Source organism: Pleurodeles waltl, chromosome 8, assembly GCF_031143425.1.
Source record: "Pleurodeles waltl isolate 20211129_DDA chromosome 8, aPleWal1.hap1.20221129, whole genome shotgun sequence".
Taxonomy (NCBI): Eukaryota; Metazoa; Chordata; class Amphibia; order Caudata; family Salamandridae; genus Pleurodeles; species Pleurodeles waltl.
The window spans coordinates 745,638,949-745,664,650 of NC_090447.1; the positions used below are offsets into that span (position 1 = coordinate 745,638,949).

Consider the following 25,702-nt stretch of genomic DNA (forward strand, 5'->3'; position numbering starts at 1 on the left):
ATGCAAAGGCTGGCGGAAAGGGGACTCGTAATCCCCAGGGCAGCACTGCCCTGGAGGATTACAACTGCTGAGATCACCAGGCTGTCTGCTGGTGGCAACCTGGCGGTTTTGGCAGTTCAACAGTGGCGGTCAGGCCGCCTATTTGGCAGTGGTCCGTCCGTGACCCTGGCAGTCTGGTGACCGCCAGGGTATAATGAGGCAAAAGGTGTTCTATTTTTAGCTTAGGTGCTTATTATTTCCATGAGTTGCTCGCATTGTCTATGACTCTGGCAATTTTTATTTGGGTATATGCTACTACTTACCTCAGCCCGATGGACATCGATTAATCACATTTTAAGTTTTAGATTCTTGAGTGACTGCTGGAAATGGTTCTACAATGACTTTGCAGGGGCCACTGCTGCACAGCAACCTTCCATAGCTATACTCTGGGCTGATAAGAGACTGCCACACTGACTCTAGTTCAACATTTCTGGCTCATTGATTTTAAACAGGGATAGGGGATTTTTTTAATTGTATTATTCTTTTTTTTGTTTACAGACGTTTTTAATAAACCTGCTCTCCAGAAGAGGTTCTAAGGCTCAAAAAGGGCTCTGCCATAAAAAGTTGAAGGCAATCTTTCAGTACTTAAGAACTGAGATTTAAAGATGCTTTTTTGCTTTTCTTGCATGCGTGTTTCTGCGGTCTCAGAAAATATGACATAAGGAGTGGCAAGGAGTTTGTACTAGCCTTTCCACATAGTATCTTGTACATATATTTCAAGTCTGTAATCCAAAGAATTATAACACATGGTAGTCATCCTGTTTATTACAGTGGATTCAGTTGCTCATTAAGTGATTTAATTATTTTTGAATGCTAAAATACCTGCAATCTCTATATAATGAAATCTTTCATACTAGTTGCATTATACAATTTATATAGCACTTCATACTGCTGTGGAGCCTATAAAGCAAAATTAATTCACATTCGCATTTTCAGAGCTCATGACAGATAGGCTGTTGTCTGTAGCTACGATTATACGGATGGTGTTGGGTGATGTTCTCAATACATGCTGTGTCGAACTTCTAGCTGTGCATAAGCAGGAGGTGCTGCAAAAAAATGTGCGACTTAATGCAATTGTGTGGGCAGATTCCTACCATTCCTATGTTCATTAATTTTTAGTGATCTGTGCCACAGAATTAAGGTGAGAGGAGCCCGTTTTGAATGCTCTCCGGAATCTGAAGTGGTTGTCAATTCGTATTCCAGCCAGACTTTACTTGCATTTTCAGACATTTAAACTGACAAGTCAGTTAGTGACTGACAATAAGTACTGTGTTTGTGTTGGAGGAAGAGGGGACCAGTGCTGCGGACGGATCCATTTGCGATGCACATGTCTTTAAAGATAATAGTCAGGCAGTGACTGCAATGGGTTGATGAAATATGGATTCCAAAGAGTAAATTAACAATTTGCTTTACAGGTGGGTTTTGGAATCTCTACAGGCTGCAAATCAGGTGGAGAGGAGCTCAGAGATATATATATTCATATACTGTTGCGTAGTCTAGAAGGCAATGTGGTAAAGCAAGGTTGACTTTTATTCTTTGAAGGAAACACAGCTGCCCATGCTGGGTAAACTGGTGTGCCCAACTCCATGTGAAAATAGTATCCAGACCCTGGCATTACATAAATCTAGGCCTGCCCATGCTAATGTGAGGTCCAGGACCTGGTCTGTGACATGGAAGGTTGCACAAAGAGTGCCCTCATAGTGGCACTGGACCACTGTCCATGCCAATGGTGGTATCATACAATGATGTGGTAGAAGCCTACCTTGTTTTGGGAATCTGTACTGTGGCCAGACCATTTTTCCAGTATCAGTGAAAACTTAATCTACTGACCCCCTCTTGTTATGTGAAACCCAGAACTTTGCAATGCATTCCGTGTCATGTTGAGAGTGTGTAAGTCCAGTAACTGTGTGTGGTCAGTATGTGAGTGGGATCTATTTTGGATACTCTTGAATTAGCAAGGCACAAGATGGAAGATAAGGACAGCTTCCCCAGACAGTGGAAGTATATTGCCTGCATTTCTGTGGCTGAGGATGGAGAGCCAGAACTTTTAGTGAAGGAAGAGAGAGACACGGCTTCCCTTGAAAATTAAATGATGGCCTTTTAGAAAAGGACTGCTCAGTGGCGGCTCACCCAATATGGCGGAGGAGTGGCACCCCCGCCAGCAGCAGCAAAACTTGAACAAAAAAAAAGAAAACGATAATAAACCACGTTTATTATTGTTTTATTTTTCAAGGGGGCGGGCCATGGCGGATGACAGGCATGAGGGGGGAGTGGTGTGCACTCCCCTCAGTGCGCATGTGGATTTGGCCGGCTGTCTCAGGACGGCCAAACCCCCATGAGCACTGAGCTCTCCCAAACCCGAACTGTGTTGCAGGGTTGGAGACAGCAGGCACAGGCTCCCAAGTCTACCTGGGAGCGCAAATCAAGGGCGCTCAGGCCAATTCTGACGCTGCTCTCACGCTGCCAGCAGCAGGAGAGCAGTTTTATGACTGGCCGCAGGGCAGGCTGGGAGTCTGTGCCTGATGAGCGGTGATTCATGATGGGCATTTAAGTTTTTTTTTTCCTGTTTTGTCTCCCCCCGCCACTTTACCCCTACACCAGCCGTGACTTGGACTGCTAACTAGTTCTTCTTGATCACTGCCATTTGGTAGATGGCAAGGGTAAGCGGTGTAGCTGTAGTTTCTGTTGTTCAAGGTTTGGAAGTTTATAGGCATGCCCTTCCCTTTTTTCTGTCTGATTACTCCTTTATGAAGGCCGATGCCAGCATGGTGCAAAGATCTCACACTTCACTGCGCCCACGTTTGGGATATTCTGCTTGGGGCCAGTCCCAATTCTATTCGCTATAAGTCTTTGAACAAAGACTGTGTCTCAGGTGCACCCTGAAAATTACATTTCAAAATAAAATTTGAAAGAGAACTATACAAATGAGATTCAAGTCATTCCACTTTGTTTCAGTCTCACACTCTTCTTGACTAAAGAAATGAGTGCTCCACAGGGCACTCAGAGCTTCTGTGTAACCAGGGTAGGTGTATGGCAGATGGCCAGTCTACCAGAGGTGAGGGGACATCATCGGAATTGTTCACTTTCTGCTTGAAGAGCTGAGGATCTATCTCAAGTGCCTAAAAGCCTGCCTGTTGAGAGAGGGTAGAAGTGTCCTGGCCCAGCAGATTGACAGGTTGACCAGGGGAAGTCATGTTGTTCCCAGCATGAGGAGCACCCAGAGAAAGACGACCCAGAGAAAGACGACCCAGAGAGCAAAGTTAAGAGTGGCCAGTATCATAAATCTGTCCCCCGCGCTCTCCGTGCGGTTCCCATGTGAGTTCTATTACTATTTTCAAAACTCAAGGACCAGCGCATTACCCAATAGTACACTGAGGGCTTAAAATACTGGTGCTGCTGACACTGCAGACAGCCACCAAAATGGGATCCCGATTGGCCCGGAGGCTGCAACTGCACAAGCTGGGCACCTGTGTGTAACCAACCGCTAAGTTCATTGCTGTGTAAGAAGAGTGCCACTGCACAGACCCGCATCACTGATTTAATACCACAATCACTATCCTGAAGCACAGCAGTTGCCACAGCTACGTCCAGAGGAAAGGTATTGCCATCATGGGGCAGGGGTATGAACAGTTTCCCTCCGCAGTGTTAAAACTGCAACAATAAATTGGAGGCAAATGTAGCGCTTAGGCTGATCCTTTGATGAGAGACCAGCACATGCAGACTAGCCTGCTGCATACGCTTGGGACTTTTGCTACAGCAGTAAGAGACACTGAAATGAGTTACATATCTGACTAGTGATAGTATTTGAAGGTTATTTGCATCTGATCGATGCCTAAACCTTTAGAGTGCTGTGGATTGTACTCACAGAATCTGCACCCTGCAAGATTAGAAGTTAAATGTAGACTTTATAGGGATATGGGGCAACGGTTAGTCATAAAGGCAACAGAGGAGTCAAGACTGTTCTGTTAGAGAAAAAAAGTAATCTAACACAGGACAGAGCCTGGGACTCCTGTGTTTTTGAGTCTGCAGCAATACAGTAACAGTTTCACTACATGTATTGCTTTGGCATTGGTGGCTAAATGCTGCAGCAGGAGAAGATGTTGTATATGCTATGGGCAGTGTACATCGACACTGCCTTGTTTAACCACCTCATTAACCTTTTTTTTCTAGTCCAGATTGAGGGTCTTAACATCAAACAAAGTTACAATTATGCCAAACCTATGGTCATGCTGTACTTAGACGGTTGTTGATAATTTGGTTGGATGACTTTTATAACCAAATGTTGTTAGCTCCTTGCTATTTCAGAGTAGTCAGGAGATAAGTAATAAATGTTTTATGCAACCAGGTAAACCTCATCTTCATGAAGAAATGTCTACTTACCAATTTTCCTCTTTGTGTGCTTGAAATGCTTTGAGGAAAGATGTATTGTGCTAAGGAAAACATTTCATGAATCATTACATGAATACAGCATAGCAATCTGTATGATCACAAATCAGTAATCATTAAAAACGACTGCAGTTAAAGCCAATAGTTCAGGATGCCTATCGATAGTGATATGTTTAGTATCTGGGTAGCATGTAAAGCTTCATCTCCAGTCTAAACAGCCATGCAGACTGCACTTCAACTATTCCATTCTTTCAACCTTACAAAACGTCTTTAAAATGTGCACGCCACCTTTTTTTTTTACTGTATTTCATGCTTCTCTTTTAAGTGAAAATGTTTGGAACTATATTGCTTGACTCTGTCCATACACTTATAGATAGCAAACTTGCCCTGTCATCTTGTAACTTTCTTCTACTTGACTGTAAAAAAAAAAACTAACCACATTTAGAAAGTCAGTCCTCCAAGTGATAATCTAGTTATCACCTTGCTTTCAATTAATAATACTGACTGTGTCAAACCTGTGTAAAACCATCATACAAATCCCAACTTCAATAAGAAAACCTACAAATTGAAATGCTCAAGCAAATCATCAAATTGTAAAGAATTTGGCACACTATCAAAATGATTATGCACTTGACAAAACATTATCTAAGTATTTGCATACATGATCACCTCCCAAATCAAACATATAAGATAGATAGACATAACAAAATTATCTCATGGCTTAATCAAAAGGGCTTCTGGAGCTTACGACAGAAGGCAAAATATTTAAACACAATTGGGAAACTGCAAGCTCACACCAAACAATAATGAGCACCATTCTACAATATAAAATTAGTCATGCTTTAGATATTCCACAAAAGGGAGACAAACTGAATACAGAATAACTCAAACAGCAAAGGGTCTTGTAACTTTAAAACTCTGCAAGTAATACTACTCTATCAGGATGTTATAACACTTATGTGAACCACAGAGACTGGAGTCAAGGTAGCAACACTTTAGTAAATTTCCACTGGACGGTTCCCTGCTTGGCTTGGTCCTGCCACACCTGGATGGCTGTGGAACATTTCTTGGATATATACACTGTGGACAGATGCAGAGGTGATTCAGCTGAATCTCTTGTATTATGTTATTCTATAGGTCATTTATTATGCGCAAGTACGCCCCAAGGGGTCTCTTGGCACTAGTAAGAGAAAAACTGACAGAAACAAGGAATCAAGATTTAAAAAAACAAAGGTTTCATTTACTTCTGAAACATGGAAGGTGAGTGGTTGTATGTGATGGAAGCAGAGAGGATTAGGAAGTACTTGTGTAATCATCTCCCTAACCTGTTTTTGAATTATGATGGTGGCCATGGGGGTCCAACCCATCATATAAGCCCATTTCTGAACTAAACAGCATTGGCAAAACTAGTATGTCTCACCTTTTGGCTTTGCCAATGCAGTTATATTTATTTTGGCAATGGTTTTTGGCAATCTCACTCAGCATTGGCAAAAGATTTAAAAAAAAAAAAAAAGGTATCTGCCAATGCTGAATAGTTGATGGCCAACCTCATCCTACTTGCCATACAAAAACCTGTGCATCCTTAGAAACTAAAACACAGTGGCAACTGATGTGAACCTGCTGCGCACTGATCAGTGATCAGTGACTGACAGTGACCACAAAGGAAACAACTCAATTGTAAATGCCTCCTGAAACTGGAGAGCTGGACAATCTCTATAAAAGGATGTAATAAAAAGTATGCAATACCTGAAGTTCTCGGCAGAAGGCACTGTAGGCAGGGCTTGGAGAAATAACATTATAACAGTAGGCCTACCAGAAGGAATAGAAGACCAGAATACTGATCTGCTCCCAGAAGACTTGCTCAACTCCATAGTAGTCCCCATTGACTTTACCAAATACCACTCTGTAGAGAGGGTACACAGAGCTCCAATTCCTCCTCCTTCGCCAGGTGCCCCTTCCTCGCCAATAATAGCCAAATGGATCAACTATCATGACAGACATTACAATTCAAAAAACACATCAGCACAGCTCCTATGCATTTGAAGGTACAGCTGTCTCGATTATCCCCAGAATTCAAGGTGGCAGTACCACAGAGAAAATCCTTCCTTGCAGTCAAGAAAAGACTCCATGAACTACAAAGCATGTACATACTGCTGCTCCCAGCCAAACTCGAGATAAAAGTCAAGATAACGGCTGATGAGAAAACCCACTTTTTCATCGATGTGCAAGATGTCTGGGAATTGCTTGAACAACATGGTAATTATGAAGAGGTCTCTTTTTGATCTTGACCAAAGACCACCTAACTCTGCCCAAGATATATCAGACAGACCAGAGAGCCTGGAAAGTCATCCCCTGACAACCAGATTACAAGAATATTCATCAAGTTAACTCAGGGCAAAGCAGCCTCTTTTTATTACAGTGATTATAGGCTTGTGTGTATACGTATATAGTAAACCACTGTGGGCTCTCTCTCAGGAGTAAAGGCTGTGGTCAAAACAGTGCCTACGCATTCAGTTTCTGAATATACTACAATTAGGAATTTGGTTGACTGAAGATAAACAATATTATTGCAAACATTTAAGATATCGATTGGCTGTGTGAATATGGACATTAATACATGCAAGAATACCCATCAACTTACATGAGCACACAATCGACTTGTTTGTACAGTGATTCTAAGCATGCCTGTTTGTGTATGTAGAAGGCCACTGTGGGCTCTTTCGCAAGAGTAAAGGCTTTTTCCAGGACAGTGCTGACAGATTGCAGTTTCTGAATAGACTACAACTAACAATTCTTTGTACTGAAGCAAAACTGTAGTTCATGAAGGTTGTTTGAAGGTCTACAGTTCAACACACTAGATAGGCAATGTCCAGGCCAGTCAATTACCTAAGCAGTGAGAGATGCATTTTTTTAATGGGTGTTGTGCTATTGCAGGCCACTTCAGTCATCATTCTTATGCAATAATTGTGACATGAGCAGCAATGGTTAATAAAATTTAAACATAAATGCTGTGTACAGTTCAAAATGTTGGGGGCACCCGGGTTTTATTTTCTACACCAGCATCGGGCTTTTTATCAAGAGCATCACAGCCATCCCCTGACAACAAGCAGAAGTTAGCAGAGTTAGCTGTGGAGGAAGCACTGAAAGACAGCAGGTCACTGCTGAAATCAAGCAAAACATGAGGGGTGACATGTAGGCTTGAAGATGACACAGAAAACTCCACAGCCAACACTCAACTGGACAGAGTGCTGACCTAAGGGATACAGATACAATTATTTTATCCTAGCACGGATACACAAGATGCAAGTGATGTGAAATAGGAATGCATGACACTAGCGGCACATAAGCAGTCAAGCTAGCGCTGGGTTGCGTTTCTTGTTTTGATAAGCCAACATCATTAGATGTGCAGATTCTCATTCATTACAAGGACATGTTTAGTAGGCAGTGGATCTGAGCAGGTAGCCTCCACACCCTTCCTGTTTTTCAAATTTCCTTTCAACACCATATGACTCTAAAACCTAGGGGTTTATCCTTCTTGACTAATGACAATGACATACACTGATTACCACCAACTTGAACACTACTGGGCATAGTTTGCTACAAAGGATACTGCTCACTGGGCTTCCTACTAGCAAGGAGTGAGCGAGACCACTAATACTTATATCCAACTAGGGACGTTCTTCTTTTTTTGGAGCTGTTTACTGAGTTAACACTTTGGATGCCGAAATTATTTGGTTTAGACCTTGCATTTTTTAAGCTGGGTCCTAGACGGGGAGTTCAACTAGATGATGCAGATGTCAAGAGGAGAGGGCTGGGATCCCTGAATTGGGTTGGCCGTTAGATTCCCAAGCAACAACTGGGGAGAAAGTCACTCCATGACTAAAATAGAACAGTTGCTTGAAGAATAAACACAAAAGATTCAATGTGATAGAGTGGGAACACACTGGGCAAAACACTCCCCCCTCTGAGATTTATTCAAATTAGGCAGGAGTGGTACAAGACAAAAAACAAACACAACACAGAACGTGAGAGAAATGGCATCCAGGAAAATGTGATTAATAGTGCTTTCAAACTTGGAGAGCATAGGCACACACAGAGCTTTCCACCAACAGATGACTCTCCAGATTAGAGCATGTTATATTACAAAAAATAATGGGGAGAATATTTGTCAACAATTACTCCTCCTATGCCGGAGGGGTTCTCATCTGGGTCAGACCAGGACGACAGATAGAGAAACAAGTAAGTCACTGTGCAGGAAATATTTAATGGCTAGTATTAATTTGTATATATGCATCCAATGTCTTCACTGCTGACTTTCTACAAACAGTGATGCAGCGAGTGATTGACTTTGAAGGAACACAGTTGCGACTGGTGACTTTTGAAAATGGTGGGGTATAAAAAAGATGTTGATGAGTATCATGGAGTGGATGAGTTAAATGTGGCATAAAACTGCCAGTAGTGGGTGCAGTGGGGTTCCAACTGTTCCCTACTCCCATGAGAAAATGCTGAAAAATAAAGGACACATTTTACAATAAATTTTGATAAAGAATTTGGTCAAAAAGCTAAACGGGGAAAAGACATCTCTGAATCAGCACTCTTAAAACATTTTAAAACGTGAACGAGTAATGGATGGAAAGCTGTAATTAGAAAACATCAAAACAGTCAAAAGGACATAACCATGTAAATGTAAAGTCCAGGAAGCAGCACACACTATTTTTATATTCTTAAATGAGGATTGCTTAAAGCTCAGCTCTAAACAAACTTGACCGAACTAGACCACAGAGAAAGTCGTTTTTTTTATCATTTACTGATGGACGACACTGGCAAAAACACAATAAGTTATCATCTCAGTTGACTTTTTGAGGAGACAGCTAATTTTAAGTAGCAAGTGTGGAGGTCTTGGCTCTGACTGTACAGTAGGGTGAACATGCCTGTTAGACCTGGCAGCTTTTTGGCGTGTCTCCCCTGTCTTTTTGCCTTCTGACCTCCTGGTTTTGGACTCTGTTTTTGCTGGTTTATTGTCTCTGCGCACTTTACCACTGCTAATCAGTGCTAAAGTGCAAGTGCTCCCCATATAAATTGTACTGTGGATGGGTTTATCCATAATTGGCATATTTGATTTACTAATAGTAACTTGCCCTAGAGGTGCCCAGGGCCTGTGACTCAAATGCTACTAGTGGGCCTGCAGCACTGGCTGTGCCACCCACATTAGTAGCCCTGTAAACATGACTCAGACCTGCCATTGTGTGTGCAGTTTTAAACTGTCAATCGACTTGGCCAGGCCTCAACCTTCCCTTTTACTATATGTAAGGCACTCCTAAGTTAGGCCCTAGGTAGCCCCAGGGGCAGGGTGCAGTGTATGTCTAAGGTAGGACAAATACTAGTGTGTTTTATATGTCCTAACAGTGAAATACTGCCAAATTCGGTTTTCACTGTGAAAGGCCGATCTCTCTCATAGGTTAACATGGTGGCTGCCATTTAAAGGCGCTCCAAAAGATATTTATCTTTTGGAGCGCAGATTCTCTTTGAGAGCAGATAAAAATGTGGAGTTTAGGGCCTCTGAGCTAACAATTTAAAAATACATCTTTTAGTGAAGTTGGTTTTTAGATTGTTAGTTTGAAAATGCCACTTTTAGAAAGTAGGCATTTTCTTGCTTAATCCATTCTGTGACTCTGCCTGTTTGTGGATTCCCCGTCTGGGTCAGTTTGACAGTTGGGCTGTTCACACCTCTCCTCTAGACAGTGACACAAAGGGGCCTGGGGCGTAGTCTGCATATCTTGATTAGCCATCTGTGCTGGAGGGGAAGAGTGGTCAATTACACCTGAAAGGACTATGCCTGCCCTCACACAATACCTCTCCGACCCCCTGGTGAGTGTCTGGGGCCTGGCCTGGACAAGGAAGGATCTTGCAAACACTTGAGACTTTGCTTTGAAGTTTGCCAACTTCAAAGGCAGAACTGGGTATAAGAAGAAGACCCAAAACCCCAGACTGGTAGAATCTTTCTGGAATCAAGAGGAACCTCTGCCCAGGAGAAGAGCTGAAGGAGGAGTACTGTCCCTTTGTTGTGTTGCTTTGCTGGACTGGCCTGCACTTGCTGCTTCTGCCTGAAAAGAGTGCAAAGGGTGAACTTTGCTGTGTGTCCTGCTTGAGAAAATCCTCCAAGGGCGTGGAGTAGAGCTTGCCTCCTGTTGGAAGTCTCAGGGACACCAAAGAGTTCAGTTTCCTCGACCTGCAGCACTGGGAACTGTGTGTTTTGTGCTGTTCAAGAGGAGAAACCAAAGCGATGCCACCAACGACGCCGCTGGCCTGCACCGTGACCTGCCGACGCCACACGGAGTCGCATTGCCCCGCTTTGTACCACGACCCTGGTCTCCCCGACGCGTCATCGACAACTTCACTGAGCCGCTGCTCGCATCGCGACCTGTGGGCCCTGCACTCCGGCATCGCCTGCTCACACCGCAGCCTGGGCATCCCCAATGATGCCGCTCCTGCTGACATCGGCGCCGCTGCCTGCACCATGGCCTGTGGACACTGTTCGTGAGGTACACGAAGCACCGTCCCGTCCCGCGCCGCAGCCCCGGTCCACCGACGCCAGCACCATCAACTCCTGTGTTGTCACCAGGCATCCTGCTTGCACCGTGGCCTGTGGACACCGTTCGTGAGGGTCACAAAGCACCGCCCCGTCCTGCACCGCTGGCTTGGGCCTACCAACGACAACGTTTCAGCAACGCCGCCGCCGCCGCTGCCTGCACCACCCCGCTTCACATGAAAGGGAAATTATTGCAGCAGGTTGAATTATTCAATTATTTATGGATAAGGCTCGACAAACATAGATCCTGGAATTCCCATATTGAGAAAAGTGAAATTGTGCTGGTACATTCTGCTTCTGCTATTATTAAGAGGGTTAAGGGTAATTATGGCATGCTGAGAACTAATGGTGACTGCACCAACAACACAATTTGAAACAGTATTATATTGCAGCTCCACCATGCTTAAACACAAATGACTATCTAATCATCAATCAAACTGTTCCGCTAGGAATTAACATGCATTTTCTAGAGGAAAATGTTGGTTAACTATTAGATCAATTCCCTCACGTGCCCAAATACAATTATTTAAACAACATTGCATTTATTTACAGAGGTGTGCAGCACATTAACAGCCACTATTCTACAAGAGTATTTGAACACTGAAAAGATACAGCAGTGCTGAATTCCACCACAGGATTACATCTTTCTTTATGTAGTGCTAGGTAGTGACTGAATAAAAGATGGACCAGGAAACTGAGCATGCACATACTTCCTCGCATGGCCTGTTCTGCATATGTGTTAAGTGGCCAGAGGTGAGCAGGCTTCACTCTCAGTGGCAGCGTCCTCACCTTGGCGCACAATGATGTCTGTTGTGCTGTGCAAAAGGAAAGTGCAACTCATCAGACAGACAGTCACAGAAACAGGGTCAATCATTGTGCAGCTTCAAAATAAAGAAAATAAAGCTACACAATCATTGGCCATGTTCTACTCCTACTGCCCCACTGCCTTGTGTGTGGGACTCTGGACAGACTGTAGGTCAACCAACCAATCCGAGGTCCCTCTATTGTTTGCCACATTCCTGTCTGATTTGCCAAACATATTAAATGAGGCCAGGGATGTATGCCCAAAAATGGATGAGACGCATGTTTTTTGTTTACTATATGCAGATGATCTAGTGATGGTTGATATGAGTTGGGATTGAAAAGAAAATGTGAGGTCTAAGTAAAAAGCTTACAGTTAATATGGATAAGACGAAAATAATGGTGTTTGGAAAAAGAAAGAGGTAATTTTCCTGGTACCTGGGAGGTGAAAAGGTAGAAATGATTGATAAATACAAATATATGGGTATGTGGTCTGACTCTGAAATTAAGAAGGTGAGAACATACGGAGTCACTAAAATCCACTGCATTATCATCAGTTTGCAGATTAAAGCAGTTTAGTTGGAAGAATGGAGCCCTGCCTCTTCGCCCCATACTCCCTGCCTTTAATGCCATAGTGCAGTCACAATTTCAACATGGGGTGGAAGTTTTAACTTTTGCTGGGAAATCAGTAGAGGGTTAATGTGTGAAACGGTGGCTTGCACTCCCCTCCTCAAGTATGATCAAGGCTATAAGAGCTGAATGCCAAATGATGGTGTGGAGTTGCATGGTAATGCAAGCTGCATTGAAATTTTGGTTGAGACTGCCTGAAGAGGGTATCCTCAAAATTGTGTGCCTCTGTAACAGGGAAATAAGGAAAAGTGATTGGAAATGGGCCTCCAAAGTGAGAGGTAGGCCAGAGAAGAACTGTGTCACTTTGGGTTTAGCAGCCGATCAGTTGCGCAGAGAACAATAGATCCCAAAGTAGGGTTTGTGCGCCATGGTAAATAAAGGTGCCAGGGAAGAGGATTTATGTTATCTGGAGGGTAAAATATCTACCCAGTTCTTGGCGCATAGCTGAAGAAATGAGAGTACGTTTTCCCTATATAGAGACACTGCCGCACCCCAAGTTAAGGAATGCAGTGTTAATATTTAGAGTTGGGCTAAACCTGTGCTATATATGGTTATGAAAATAAGAACCATAATGAGGGATAATATGGGCCTATGTACATATGGCCTCAAAGTAAAATGTAGCAGGCAACATATTTTATTGGACTGCTTGTGCTTTTTAGATGAATAGAAAACATTTGTAAAGCCTATTTCTAGGGAATACAATGTTATTAACCCGGATCAGGCTCTCAGCTTGTTGGCAGAGATGAAATTCTTAAACGTGGTATGTGCCTTAGGCTGATTTTTAAATGAAATATGGGGTTCCTTAAGTGGGCTCTCAGAAGCATTTTAAGTGTGAGAAAGCTGATATGTGATTTTTAACTAATCTAGGATTAGTTTTTACAAGGATCAAATTATTTTAATTACTAATCAAGTAATATGGAATATACAAGTGCTATGTAATATGTATTTAGGTTTAGGAATGGCTTGCACCTCTAAAAAATATACTGAGTTACACCTTTGGGTGTTGTGAGAATTGTTCTTTTGTACTGTACAATGTCGTCCTGTGTGTTTTACCAGAATTATGAGACATAGTGATATTTCTATTTTATATCTTGAATTGTGTAATGTGTTTTAAGTAATGATCTAATCGTGATTTTAATTGACTTGTGCTATGTTTCAGCCCTACAGCCGAATAAAGCTTGTTTTAAAATGAAACTGAACCAAACCGAGGTCTCTGGCTGACAGTTATTCAACCAATATCACAATATTTCAAAGCAGTCACTCTCCACTCTCATGGAACGGCAAACTGTTAGATATGAGTATGTGGTCTAAGCACACTCACTGCACTTCTTCCACTATACTGCTTTATTTAGGTCGTCCTTGCAGATTCAAAGCCTCCTACTGAATTTATAATGCAAGACAAGCTCACAATTCAATTAGTTTATTTATTTTTTTAAATCAATACGGTTCTAAATCTTTGCAATAAAATGCAAGAAATTTCCAATGTTTACTGCAAGAGGTTTGCCCTGCTGAAATCAAACTATAAATGCAATTAAGCAGCTTGAGATATAAATGGTTTTTATCTTTACAAATGAAAAGAAAAATATCAAACAAAATAAAGTATAGCACATAAAAATAAAAAATAAAAAACAGTAAAGAAAAGGATATTGGACTACTACTGTCTGGAACTTGTATGCCTCTATAAAATCATGGTTTGCAACAGCATATGTACACCTGAAAAATAAAGTGTGAGAGATATCAATACCATAATAACATTTCTGGATAAAATAAAACATATTGTCAGTATGAATTGCAGTCGTACATTAAATGTCAAAAACTTTAACACCAGCATGATCTCAAGATGCACTTCAATGTAATCACTGTATGAGCTATACATCAGTATGCATCAAACCAGGCATTCCATTGGCACTGATCATTTAGAATGAATATGGGATTTTTTTAAAGACAGCTGATATACATCACAATCTGCAACAACAATGTTAAAGTTATTATAACTTGTGTGCCTGGTGGAAGAGAGAGAGGAAAAAAGCTATTTTGGGCAGGCAACATCTTTATACCTTCAAATGTTGATACACCAACTAAATTATCTATGGTGAGAAGGATGGAAGTTGTTCCAAAGTGGATCAAAAGAGTAACAAGAATGAGCTCAATGTTTCCTCACAATCATACCTTATGTTTCTTCAAGGATATGCCCTTAGGTGATAATGTATCACCTCCTTTCTTCAGGACAAAAAGCCCATCTTCCCCTATTCTTGATGTGCATCTGAGCTAAACTGTTCTAATGTGCCCCAAACCCTAACATGCTTCTCTAAAGACTTCAAGTATTTGTCATGACCTACGAATGACCAATGTTCAAAGTATTATTCGGATGGTAGTGTGTTTTAACTAGCTAGGACACTTCACATTACTGGCTTGTGGGATCCTCAAACAGAGACTGCAAATGTTATTTGCACCACTGTATGTGGGAATATATACATCTCGCACATACACATATACTTCAATACTCTAACCTATATTCTTACTTTTTCTGTTCCATAGTGAATGAAAAAAATATGTGCCCCTACAGACATAAGAGTTGGCTTTGATAATTTGAAAGAGGAGTAGCCAAGCAATGTATGCAAAAATAACTAGTTCTCAAATTGGACAAAAGCATAGGCAAAAGTGATCATTTAAAGTACAGTTTTTTTTTTTAAAGCAGCAAATCCAGAAAATAAAGCTTACAAACTGTGCGCAGAATAGGTAAGGGAGATTCACAGAAGACTCAAAGAACGGGGCAATAAGAACCACAGTTGCTACTTTTGCTCTACTGGAATTGACACTGACAGCCACAACACCCAGTGAGGGAAAGGCTACATCTTTAATGGTTTTAAGGTGTGGATAAAAAAATAAAAAAAATCGGTGCACAATGGATGCTCAAAAGGTGGTTTGTTGGGAGTACTGCCAGCGCAAGCCCTTTAAATTTTTAACCAATGTAACTTGTGCATGTGTCAATCCATACTATGGAATGCCCATTTCTAATGATGACTTTGAGGGGGGGCATACAGAACTGAATCTTCAGTGGGTTCACATTAACAACCCAGCAATCTAGAGCCAACTGTCCTCTTTCTGATCCACATGTAATGCATGGCATGTGAAATTATGAGAATGCAGACCTGCAGCTGCACTGCCATTTGTGACCCACAAGTTAAAGTTAAATTGTTGGTATCTCTAGACCCTTCTAGTGGGAATGTATGCAGCTCCTAAATCAACAGGTAAGGCTTTTAATTAATATCCACGTTTCAGAACTACCAGAGTGGAGTAAGCACTATCCCAAACCTTAATACTCAATTGGAGACACCAATAGATACCCATTTCTTGGCACAGCAGAATATTTTATGGGTCCTTGTGAATTAGTGACCCTAATATTTGGACTAATGCGGGTTAGGATGCCCTATGAAAGATGGTCATATAGCTCTGAACTTTACCATTACACCTAAAAATGATTTAGTCTTTTTGGCCTCAAGAGACACAATTGTAGCTACATAAAACAGCACAAATGGGGTTGCTGATCTGTCTCACAATATACATGAGGCAACAATATTTTTCTGAGGAAACTGACAATACTTTAGTGTGCACTAAGACACTGTTAATGAAAGGTTTTTATCAAGTACACATGACCCCTGTGTTCACTCACAACCTCTAGATCTGAGGAGACAATAGAATATTTTCAGAGTGAGATGAAAAAACATTCATACATTTTTACATTCCTTTGAATCCTGGACGATAGTAAACATAACACAGGTAGGTCCTGGAAGAAGAAGTCACAAACATAATTTTAAAACACTCAGAATTCATTTACAAATCCTGATACCATAGTAACCCAATGAAAGTTCTTCTATGCAAAACAACATTAGGTTTTAGCCAAAGGATACGATAGTCGTAAATTTAAACAAACAGAATTATATTTGCAAAGGCTAAAATTGGGAGACAATGGGAAGATCCACATCTGCTTTTCTTCTTGATGCTCTGTTTTTTTTTAAGGAGCAGTTTAAAATACTTACAACTACCAACAGATCTTATAGCACATGGAAGTATAAACTACAGAGCTCCTTCTAATGGAGACAGGACTTGTAAAATAATTATTTACTGGATAGGTGGAAACAGCTTTTGAACAAGTCGTCCAAAGCTTATCAGAACTGGCTGAGGTTGTCTTTTCCTACTTTTCCCCCAAGCCAAAGGGAACATCTGTTTACTAAAGAGGATAGCAATGTCGAATACTTGACATCAAGCTGAATTTTCTGACTCTCTTCTTTAAGAGGTCTTTGTGCTTCTCTAGAGACAGGTAGATCACAGGATCAAGACTCAGTCGTGCTGTCTAAGGGTTTCACCCTTTTCAGGTTGATAAAATGAGTAGCACTAAGTAGAGTAATAGCCCCTTTCTCGAGCAGCTAGAGACAGTTGAGTTTTCGTTGCATGTTTAAAGTCAACTGTGGTTATTGCCAGGGGTTACATTAACAGTCAGATGCATGCTCACATAGCTGGCTCCTCCAGCCTCAGGAACATGTCCCTAGTGGATAAATTAATGTGCATCTGCCAGAGTATCCTCTATTTGGGTGGTAATGTGGAGTGAAAGAACACTATTGCAGAGTCCGTGCTTTGGGCATAGAGGCCCCATCTCTCTTTTGCTGGCTGTGCAATGATGTCAGTTAGTAAAAATGGTGTCACTACCTCTGCACAAATACATTTCTGTCCTGTGGTAACGGAGCTTGGGGTCTCCTCATTTCTTACTTGACAAAACTTTCTAGAGACACGTATGACACCGAATTAGAGGCCTTTGTTTTTATCCACTTGAAGTTGGTGTTTACATTTTTGTACATTGATAGAGGAAGATGATAAAGTGCATTATATAAAGAAAAGACCACTATTGGGCATTCATTTGGCAGAGGCTTTTCAAACTTCTAAGCAAAACAGTATCACAGAGGCTTAAGTGCCTTCAGTCTTGAATATCTCAAAAATTGTGTCTGTGTAAACAAGTTAGGAGTACCAAGGGAAACGTTTGGAACTCTTGGGGTTTCAAATACAGATACCTACACCCAGATTGAGGTCATAGAAAATCCACCAATCAGTGAGGAAAATACACTCTTTCCGGCCTTTAAAGAAATTGGTACCAGGCCCACAATCTGTTTTACTCTTAGACATAGGTGACCACTGCTGTTTGAGAACATAGTTCTAAGGCTACCATGCAGCTGAGCAGGCAGATGAAAACCAGGTTCAAACTCCCTAGAAAAAGATATTGGCTATGTGAGGAAAAGAAACAACAAACTCTGTCAATACAGAACCAACACCAAAGATCTTAAAGTCAAAACAAAAAAAACCTCTGTTTTGAAGTTAGTCAATAATGCCTCCCATTGTATCATGATCTGGAATGTTCCTCAACTGGATTTGTCTCCTTACCTTAGGTGAGCAGCAAATATTTCATCAAAAGGGACTTCCAAAAGTTGCTGACATTTGTACTCTGGATTTGAAAGCTGCAATACAAAGCAAAAGTGAGCTTGAGTACACACTTTCATACAGCACAAAGCAGACAAGCATTGGCAATGCCAATATGTTTGGTCTATGAATGAAAGTGTTACTGATGGGTGTAGACACAATGGGTCCGCACAAAAGTGCCTTTTTTTTTTTTACGGAGGGTGTATACACTCAACAGGTCACCATTCATGCACACTGGCACTCATGTTTGCACTTATGCATCCACTCATCAATCTACTGACTCATCCTTCCATTCACTGTCACACTCACAATAAACAAAACCACTCAGACAACAAAATATGCAAAATAAATTAAAAGACTAGAAATAGAAAAAAGAAAACATGCTGCCTTCTAAACATGGTGGGCATATGTCTGCAATAACAAAATTAAACATAGCAGGAGGTATCCGTCTTGCAAAGCTATTGTAAATAGTCTATCATTGTTTTAAAGTTAAAGTATGACCACCATATTTAGAACCAATGTGTTGGCCATCTTGAAATGATAAAACAGTGATACACTATGGACAAAAGCTTTGCATAAGGATTTCTTTGTTTAGATTAAGTGGCCCTGTGCAGTGCGGCAAACTGCAGATGAAATCAGAGGCAAGCAGCCCATTAGCACTGCCGGGAGCTGTAGTATCCTGTTAAGAAACGTTCAAATGAAAAGAAGAGAAGAAAATAAATGAAAGAGGAACTATGAAAGGAGAACTGAAGAACGCTCCTATTCAGGTGAAAGTAAACATGTGATCAGAAAATACCATCATTCACAAAGCAAAAGGGCCAATGGCTTAAGAAGACTGAATCATTACCCCATGCAGTTTGCTATCATGAATAGGAGCAGAGTGCAAATGACACTCAGGCAGACCAATGGCAGAACAGAGAGGACCCAAAGGCCCTCCATGTATGTGTATCGATTTATCTTTATATACATGGTTGTATTAATGATTTAATAATTTATTCTATTACAAGATCCTGGCAGACAGGCAGGAAGAGATTCTAGCAATATTTATTTCAGTGCAAATCTTCTCCCTATTGGGATTGTTTAAGGCAGTAAAACACCACAATCATTCCATGACATTTTCTGTAACAAAATATCTATATTTAGGCTTTAAAACAGATAATAATCCACAATGAAATGCCTGCTGATTTTACCATATGCTTTAAACAATCAATATGTTGAGTCTACTAATGTATTTACTGTAACTTTTCATAGTAACCCTACCAGGCCTGCATGTGTTATCAATGGCTTATCACAGGGGTAACTAGCACCAAAATACTTGCCTACCGTGGTAATCTGTGAGATTGCATGTAACAAAATACCTTTCCCTGGGATTTAAAGCATGCAGAGCAATACCAATCTACTGTTAAATGCCAGACTTTAATATATGCTTTTCACAATTAATATGTCTGGTCCACTAACTTTATCATAACCTCTCATTATAAACAATCAGGCCTATCACGTTTATCACTAGCTTGTCACCATAAGCAACTCAGACCGCTATGCTGCTTCATAAGCCTTCCCACAAGGCAACCAACAGGTATACTGTTATAAAATTACAAATGCACAAAAATCCAGTTGTCAAAACAATACAAAATCCCCACTACTAGAGCCTAGTAAGGATTATCATGGTGCAAATCATGTAGCCCCAATTTGTTCAGTTGGGTCACGAGCATCAAATCCTAGCCTACTACAGGTTGTTCTATGTAACAAAATGCCCGCCTACAGGATTTACCACAGTAACAATCCACCCTTAGAAGCTGTTTGCCTTTAACACATATATTTCACTATAAGTAAGGCATGCTCGCTTTGTCATATCTTTTCATTATAAACAAACCACACCTAAGGAATCTGGCATAGCTTTTCCCTCTTAACTGATAAGGCCTCTACCCTTTGCCACTGGCTTGACACTATATACCAATTAGGCTTACAGAAGTGCACAGAAGCTGGCAATCATCAGGTATACATTTACAAAATTACACATAGATATACAGTACTTTTGGCAAAACAATAGATATCCCCTCTCAACAGGGCCTAATAAGAATCATCATAGTGAAATTCTATTTCCAGGGGTTTCCAGAATGGGCGACTAACACCATAACCCTTGCCTACGACGGTGATATGTGAAATTACACAATCCACTGTTAGATGCCTATAACTTTATCAAATACTTTTCACAATAAATAAGCTAGATCTACCTTCTTTGGAATAACTTTTCACAACAGACAGGCCAGACCAACGGCATCAGGAATAACATTTCCCTGCAGATCAATCAAACTAAAACAGTTTTCACTGACTTGTCACCAACTCCAGCCTACTCTACTGAGCATACACTTTCCCACAAGGCAACCATGAGGCATACAGTCATACAAGTGCAAATACAGAGAAAATTACATTTGGCAAAGCAAAACAGTATCTCACCTAATAGTGTTTAACAAAGGTTCTCACTGCAAATCTTCTATACTCATGGTTTGTGAGAGAGGGTAACCAACATTTAAATCATTGCCTATCAAGGTAATTCTATAAAGGATTCCATGTAACAAAAAAAACTATATGTAGCCTTTAATTCAGTGTAATAACAATCCACCCTTAAATGCCTATTGACTTTAACACATGCTTTTCACAACCAATATTTCAGGCTTACTGCTTTTATCATAATTTTTCCTAATAAACAATCAGGCATACAGACTTTATCATTGGCTTGTCACTATAACCAAGCCGATTGTACTGCACTAAAGCTTTCCACTAGGCAATTGTTACAATCACAGATAGATCCTCGGTAGGCAGGTAACGTAGGTTTTATGACGAAGTTTATTTGAAGAATAATGTCTTAGGGTTAAAGGTGTTATCTCAAAGCCATATCAATGCCCCACCAGGAACAGCATCCTGCTGCTCAGCTCTCTCCCTCTCAAACTGACCTGTCGAGGCATACATAAACTTTCTATGACATCACACACACCCTAGCTGAGAAGCAGGTATCAGGGAAACTATGGAGAGAGAATACAGTATACCTAAATCAGGATACTACACATTTCCTCCTTTATATAATAATAAGAAATACATAATGGGTATTTTTCAAACCTCAATGAAGAAGTAAGCAAAGAGTCTCTTACAACTCAACAGCATCTTGCGCATAATAACAGAGCATATTTCCCCTGCCCCCCCCCAGATCTTATCCTTGGGAATTTCAGCATTAGGACCGATAATAACTAAACTTATTAACACCTCATTAAGTGACGGCACTGTACCTGACCACTGGAAACAGGCCATTGTCAAGCCGCTCTTGAAGAAAACTAATCTAGATCCTAAGATTCTGAGCAACTATAGACCAATCTCATTACTGCCTCTAATTGCCAAACTTGCGGAGAAACACGTATACTCTCAGTTATCCACACTTCTGGAAGAAAATAAACTTTTACACCCTACTCAGATGGGTTTTAGACCTAAACATGGCACAGAAACCGCACTGATTGCCATCACAGAAGAAGCAAGGAAGAGGATGGATAAAGGTATGGAAACCGCGATTATCCTCCTTGACCTAAGTGCGGCCTTCGATACAGTTGACCTAAAAATCCTCATAGACAGATTGCGAGGATGTGGAATTGCCTGTACCGCGTTAGACTGGATTTGCTCATTTTTATATGGGAGGTCATTTCAGGTACTTGAGAGAGAGTATATCTCTAGGAGCACCTTCAGTAGCTGTGGTGTTCCTCAGGGTTCGGCTCCAAGTCCATTACTTTTCAACATCTATATGCGGCCACTAGCAGGTATAGTCGAGCCTTTCGGACTGAATCTGATATCATATGCAGATGATACGCAACTGATAGTCTCCTTTTCCAATGCCCGCCCAGATATGGGCTCAGCACTAGGTCCTTGCATGAAAGCAGTTGCAACCTGGATGTCTGAAAGTAAATTGAAGCTTAACGATGACAAAACGGAAGTCATGTTTTTTGGAAATAAATTGCCCCCATTCAACTCCAGCCTACTGAGAGGGGTGCCTACCCTCCCACCACCTAAATGTCTCATTAAAAGCTTAGGGGTATGGCTGGACCCTCTTCTCTCAATGGCCCAACATGCGAATAGAATAGCAGGAACTGCTTTTGCTCTGCTAAGGACCCTGAGGAAGGTTTTAACTATTCTGCCATTCTCAGCCAGAAGAATGGTTGTCCAGGCACTGATAGGCCCTCGGATTGACTATGGCAATGCTTTGTTTATAGGCTCTCCGAAATATGTAATTCAAAGATTACAAAGGGTACAAAATGCAGCGGCTCGTATGCTACTAAATATTCCTATACAACATTCGATACGGCCAGGAATTGTCTCCCTACACTGGCTACCGGTAGCGGAAAGGATTCAGTTCAAGACCCTGTGCCACTTTCATAGATCCATATTTGATAAGGGACCTGAAATGCTGAAAACACTGGCACAGGTTTACATTCCAGCCAGGCCACTTAGATCCTCCTCAGCTAATCTGGCCATAATTCCAACAACGAGGAAAGCCAGATGGGGAGGAAGATCGCTAGCATACCAAGGCGCTTTGCTTTGGAATAATCTCCCTCTCAAGATGAGAGCAAACCCTCAAGAGATGTTGTTTAGGAAGGAACTGAAGACTTGGCTATTTAAAATTTAAATCTCTTGTATAAACATAAACAGTATGTCACCGCCATGGCAGTATAAGCGCTACGAGGCCGTTGGGCAGTTAAGCGCTATATAAACCATTATAACATAACATAACATAACATATTTCAACCCACACTGTAGTACCCAAAGTAAAGCTTTTAACCCTCACTGCAATAGACAAAGTAAAGGTATCTTTAAACCTACACTCATCCCTGAAACTCATGGCATCTTGGGACCATAGAAAAGGGTCTCTTACGCCCCACACTCATACCCAAAACACAGGGCATCTTGTGACCACATAAAAGGGTCTCTTTCACCCCACATTCGTTCCCAAAACACAGGGCATCTTGTGTACTCTGGTAGCAAATCATAAGAAAGGTATCTTTCTACCAGGTAGCAGTTCTAAAAGGGTATTTTCCAAACATACTCACGCATAACCACATTAGGCGAAGGGTGTCTTCCAACCCTCACTCATCCTTGTACAACAGAATACTACATAAAATTAGAACCAAATCACAATCATGCATAACAAAAATAGGCAAAGGGTAACTTCAAACCCTCACTCATCCCAAACAACAGGATACAATGTAAAATTTAACTCCATAGGTGTCTTCTGCTCACCCTCTCTCAAACAGTAGGCAAATGGTATCTCTCAACCCTCACTCATCCTTGTACCACAGGATTCTATATGCACTTAGAACCACTCATCCCAAAATAAAGTACTTTCTCACTCTATATAGCGATATACCATGCAGGACCATGGGCAGTACACATACACACACCCTCTCCTGCAATTTCAACATGGCATGCATAAAATTCAACTCATTATGCAGGAATGATTAACAATTATTTCCTGAAAAAATGAGGGTTTACTCACCTTTATACTATACACGATAGCACACACATACATGCTTAAGACACACACCCCTACAGCATATACTCAGAGGACAAGGGCCCAAAGTTTGCACTACACCAACATCAGAATTTAGCATTTAATTTCACAAATAGTTAAATATTCAATAACGCAGCAAACACTACAAAATCAACACTAAACTAAAACTATCCTTTAGGAGGTAACATCTCAAAATAAGTGCAGAATCTCTAAATACATTAGCATTAAAAAAAATCTTTCTGGCTCGTCACTCTTCCTTCACCCCGGTGAGCGACCTCTCACCCGAACACAATGCCAATACTTCACAGCACCAAAATGCGAGTTCACCTGTGTCATGGGTGAGAGTCCCGGTGCTGAGCACAACATAGAACACCAAGCCTTCAATAACAGCTGACAAGAAAGCGCTAATTCAGTCATTCCAAATGGGGCTGGTGTAGCGCTGACAAGAAATGTGCTGAAACTTCCCCCCGAACCAGTGTAGATTCATATCTCTTAATAATGTTGCACGCCGCTTAGACGTGTTTTCATAACCAATGATGGTGACGCCGTTGGTGCAGATGCCCACTTGACATTGGCTTGAAGATCATACGTGCTTTAGTTTACTTGTTGCACATGGTGAGTCGCTCTGAATGGCCCTCTGAATCTTCTAAGGCATGCTGATGCGTTGTCAAGCTTCATTCTCTCAGGAATTAGAACTTGCTTTGTAAACGTGCTGCCCGTCATGACACTTCAATTCCCATTGTCCTTACGTCTCAACATGAGCCTTTATTACTTTATTAAATCTGGCCACACGTGCGCATATCTCTATGGAAACAGCCTTCTTCTGTTGCACAGCCATTCTTGCTGCCAGTTACTCACCATGAATCTGTATAACCCTTGTTGGTAACAGAGTCACAATACAGAGTCAGCATATGTTTGAATGTTAAGCAGGCCCAAAACGCCCTTCACACTTGCGTTGACTGTAGGCTGTCACATGTAACAGACACTGGTGGGGCTTCCAGGGCATTACTCTTCACTTTAAGCTTCAATTTCTTCTACCCTTGGTTTCTTCAGTATTTTTTTAATCTTCATCTCTTTTTTTTGTTTCTTGTAGCCTTTACCTTTCTCTCCGATCTCCTTTCACGCGTAGGTTAGTTTCTAATCGTTGCCCTTGTTGCAAACAAATCTGGGAGGTAACGTAGGTTTTATGATGAAATTGTTTTGAAGAATAAAGTCTTATTTACAGGTTGTTGGTGTCATCTCAAAGCTATATCAATGCTCCACCAGGAGCAGCATCCTGCTGGTCAGCTCACTCCGTCCTACTGATTTCTCCATGCACACATGAACATTCTATGACAGCGTACAAAACAATATATAGCCCCTCTCAAAGGGTAGGTGCAAAGTCAAACTCTTGCCTACTACAGTAATCTGGGATATTCCATGCAACAAAATACCTATCTGTAGGCTTTAATATCCAGTGATAAAAAAATCTACACACAAATGCCTATTGAATTATGCATACTAGCTCACGAGATCTTATCAGAATTCATCATTTACCTATGGCATTGTCTTCCCACTCAACACCTTACCGCACACTATTCCACTGATAATCACTGCTTTCTCTCGTCAAATAACTCTCAAGGACAGTGCCCTTCCTCTCTCGATCTTAGACTTTGGATACTTTAATGTGCCAACTAAATATGCCAGGCCTAGTGCCTTTACCATACCATTTCTTAAAAACAGATTAGGTCTGTAGCCATGATCACTGGCTTGCCACTATAACCAACTCAGTCCTGCTGCACAGATTAACTTCGCCACAAGCCAAAAAGTATACATGCAGTCTTTTGGGGAAGCACACAGGTTCAGCCCAATCACATCATGTATTTCAGGGGGCCAACATGTGACTTGAACCTAAACACCTCTTTCAGTAGGATTCTGAAAGCTCTTTTTTTGTTAATCACAAAAGCTTATTACCAGTTGCACCGTCAGGCCAGACCTAAAAATCCATGTAGGTTAATGGTGGCCCTCCTCCCCTTTGTGCTACTTCCAGAGAAGAACCCCATAAATGATCTTGTTATCTAAGACACTTTAACAGCATTACAATATAATATGTATGCCCATTAAGGTTCAAGCCCAGGCAACTGGATAAAACAAGAAACCAATCACAGCCACGTGGAGGGCAAGCATCTTTTTTTTTGAGTAAGCACACAACTTATGCCTAATCAAAACATGTACTCCTGTCTCCCAAAATCTGGATGAAG

At 41.2% G+C, this 25,702-nt stretch overlaps 1 protein-coding gene across 2 annotated transcripts in view; it reads right to left on the reverse strand.

The window, feature by feature from the left end:
• The window catches only part of PCID2 (PCI domain containing 2), a 106,752-nt gene that overhangs the window by 46,762 nt on the left and 34,288 nt on the right, over positions 1 to 25,702 (reverse strand). For both annotated transcript variants that reach the window (XM_069204990.1, XM_069204989.1), the window contains exons 4-6: positions 17,879 to 17,952; positions 14,093 to 14,158; positions 4,420 to 4,461 (exon numbers count right to left, since the gene is read on the reverse strand). In XM_069204990.1, the coding sequence (XP_069061091.1) occupies positions 4,420 to 4,461; positions 14,093 to 14,158; positions 17,879 to 17,952 (182 nt within the window). The remainder of the gene's footprint in view (positions 1 to 4,419; positions 4,462 to 14,092; positions 14,159 to 17,878; positions 17,953 to 25,702) is intronic.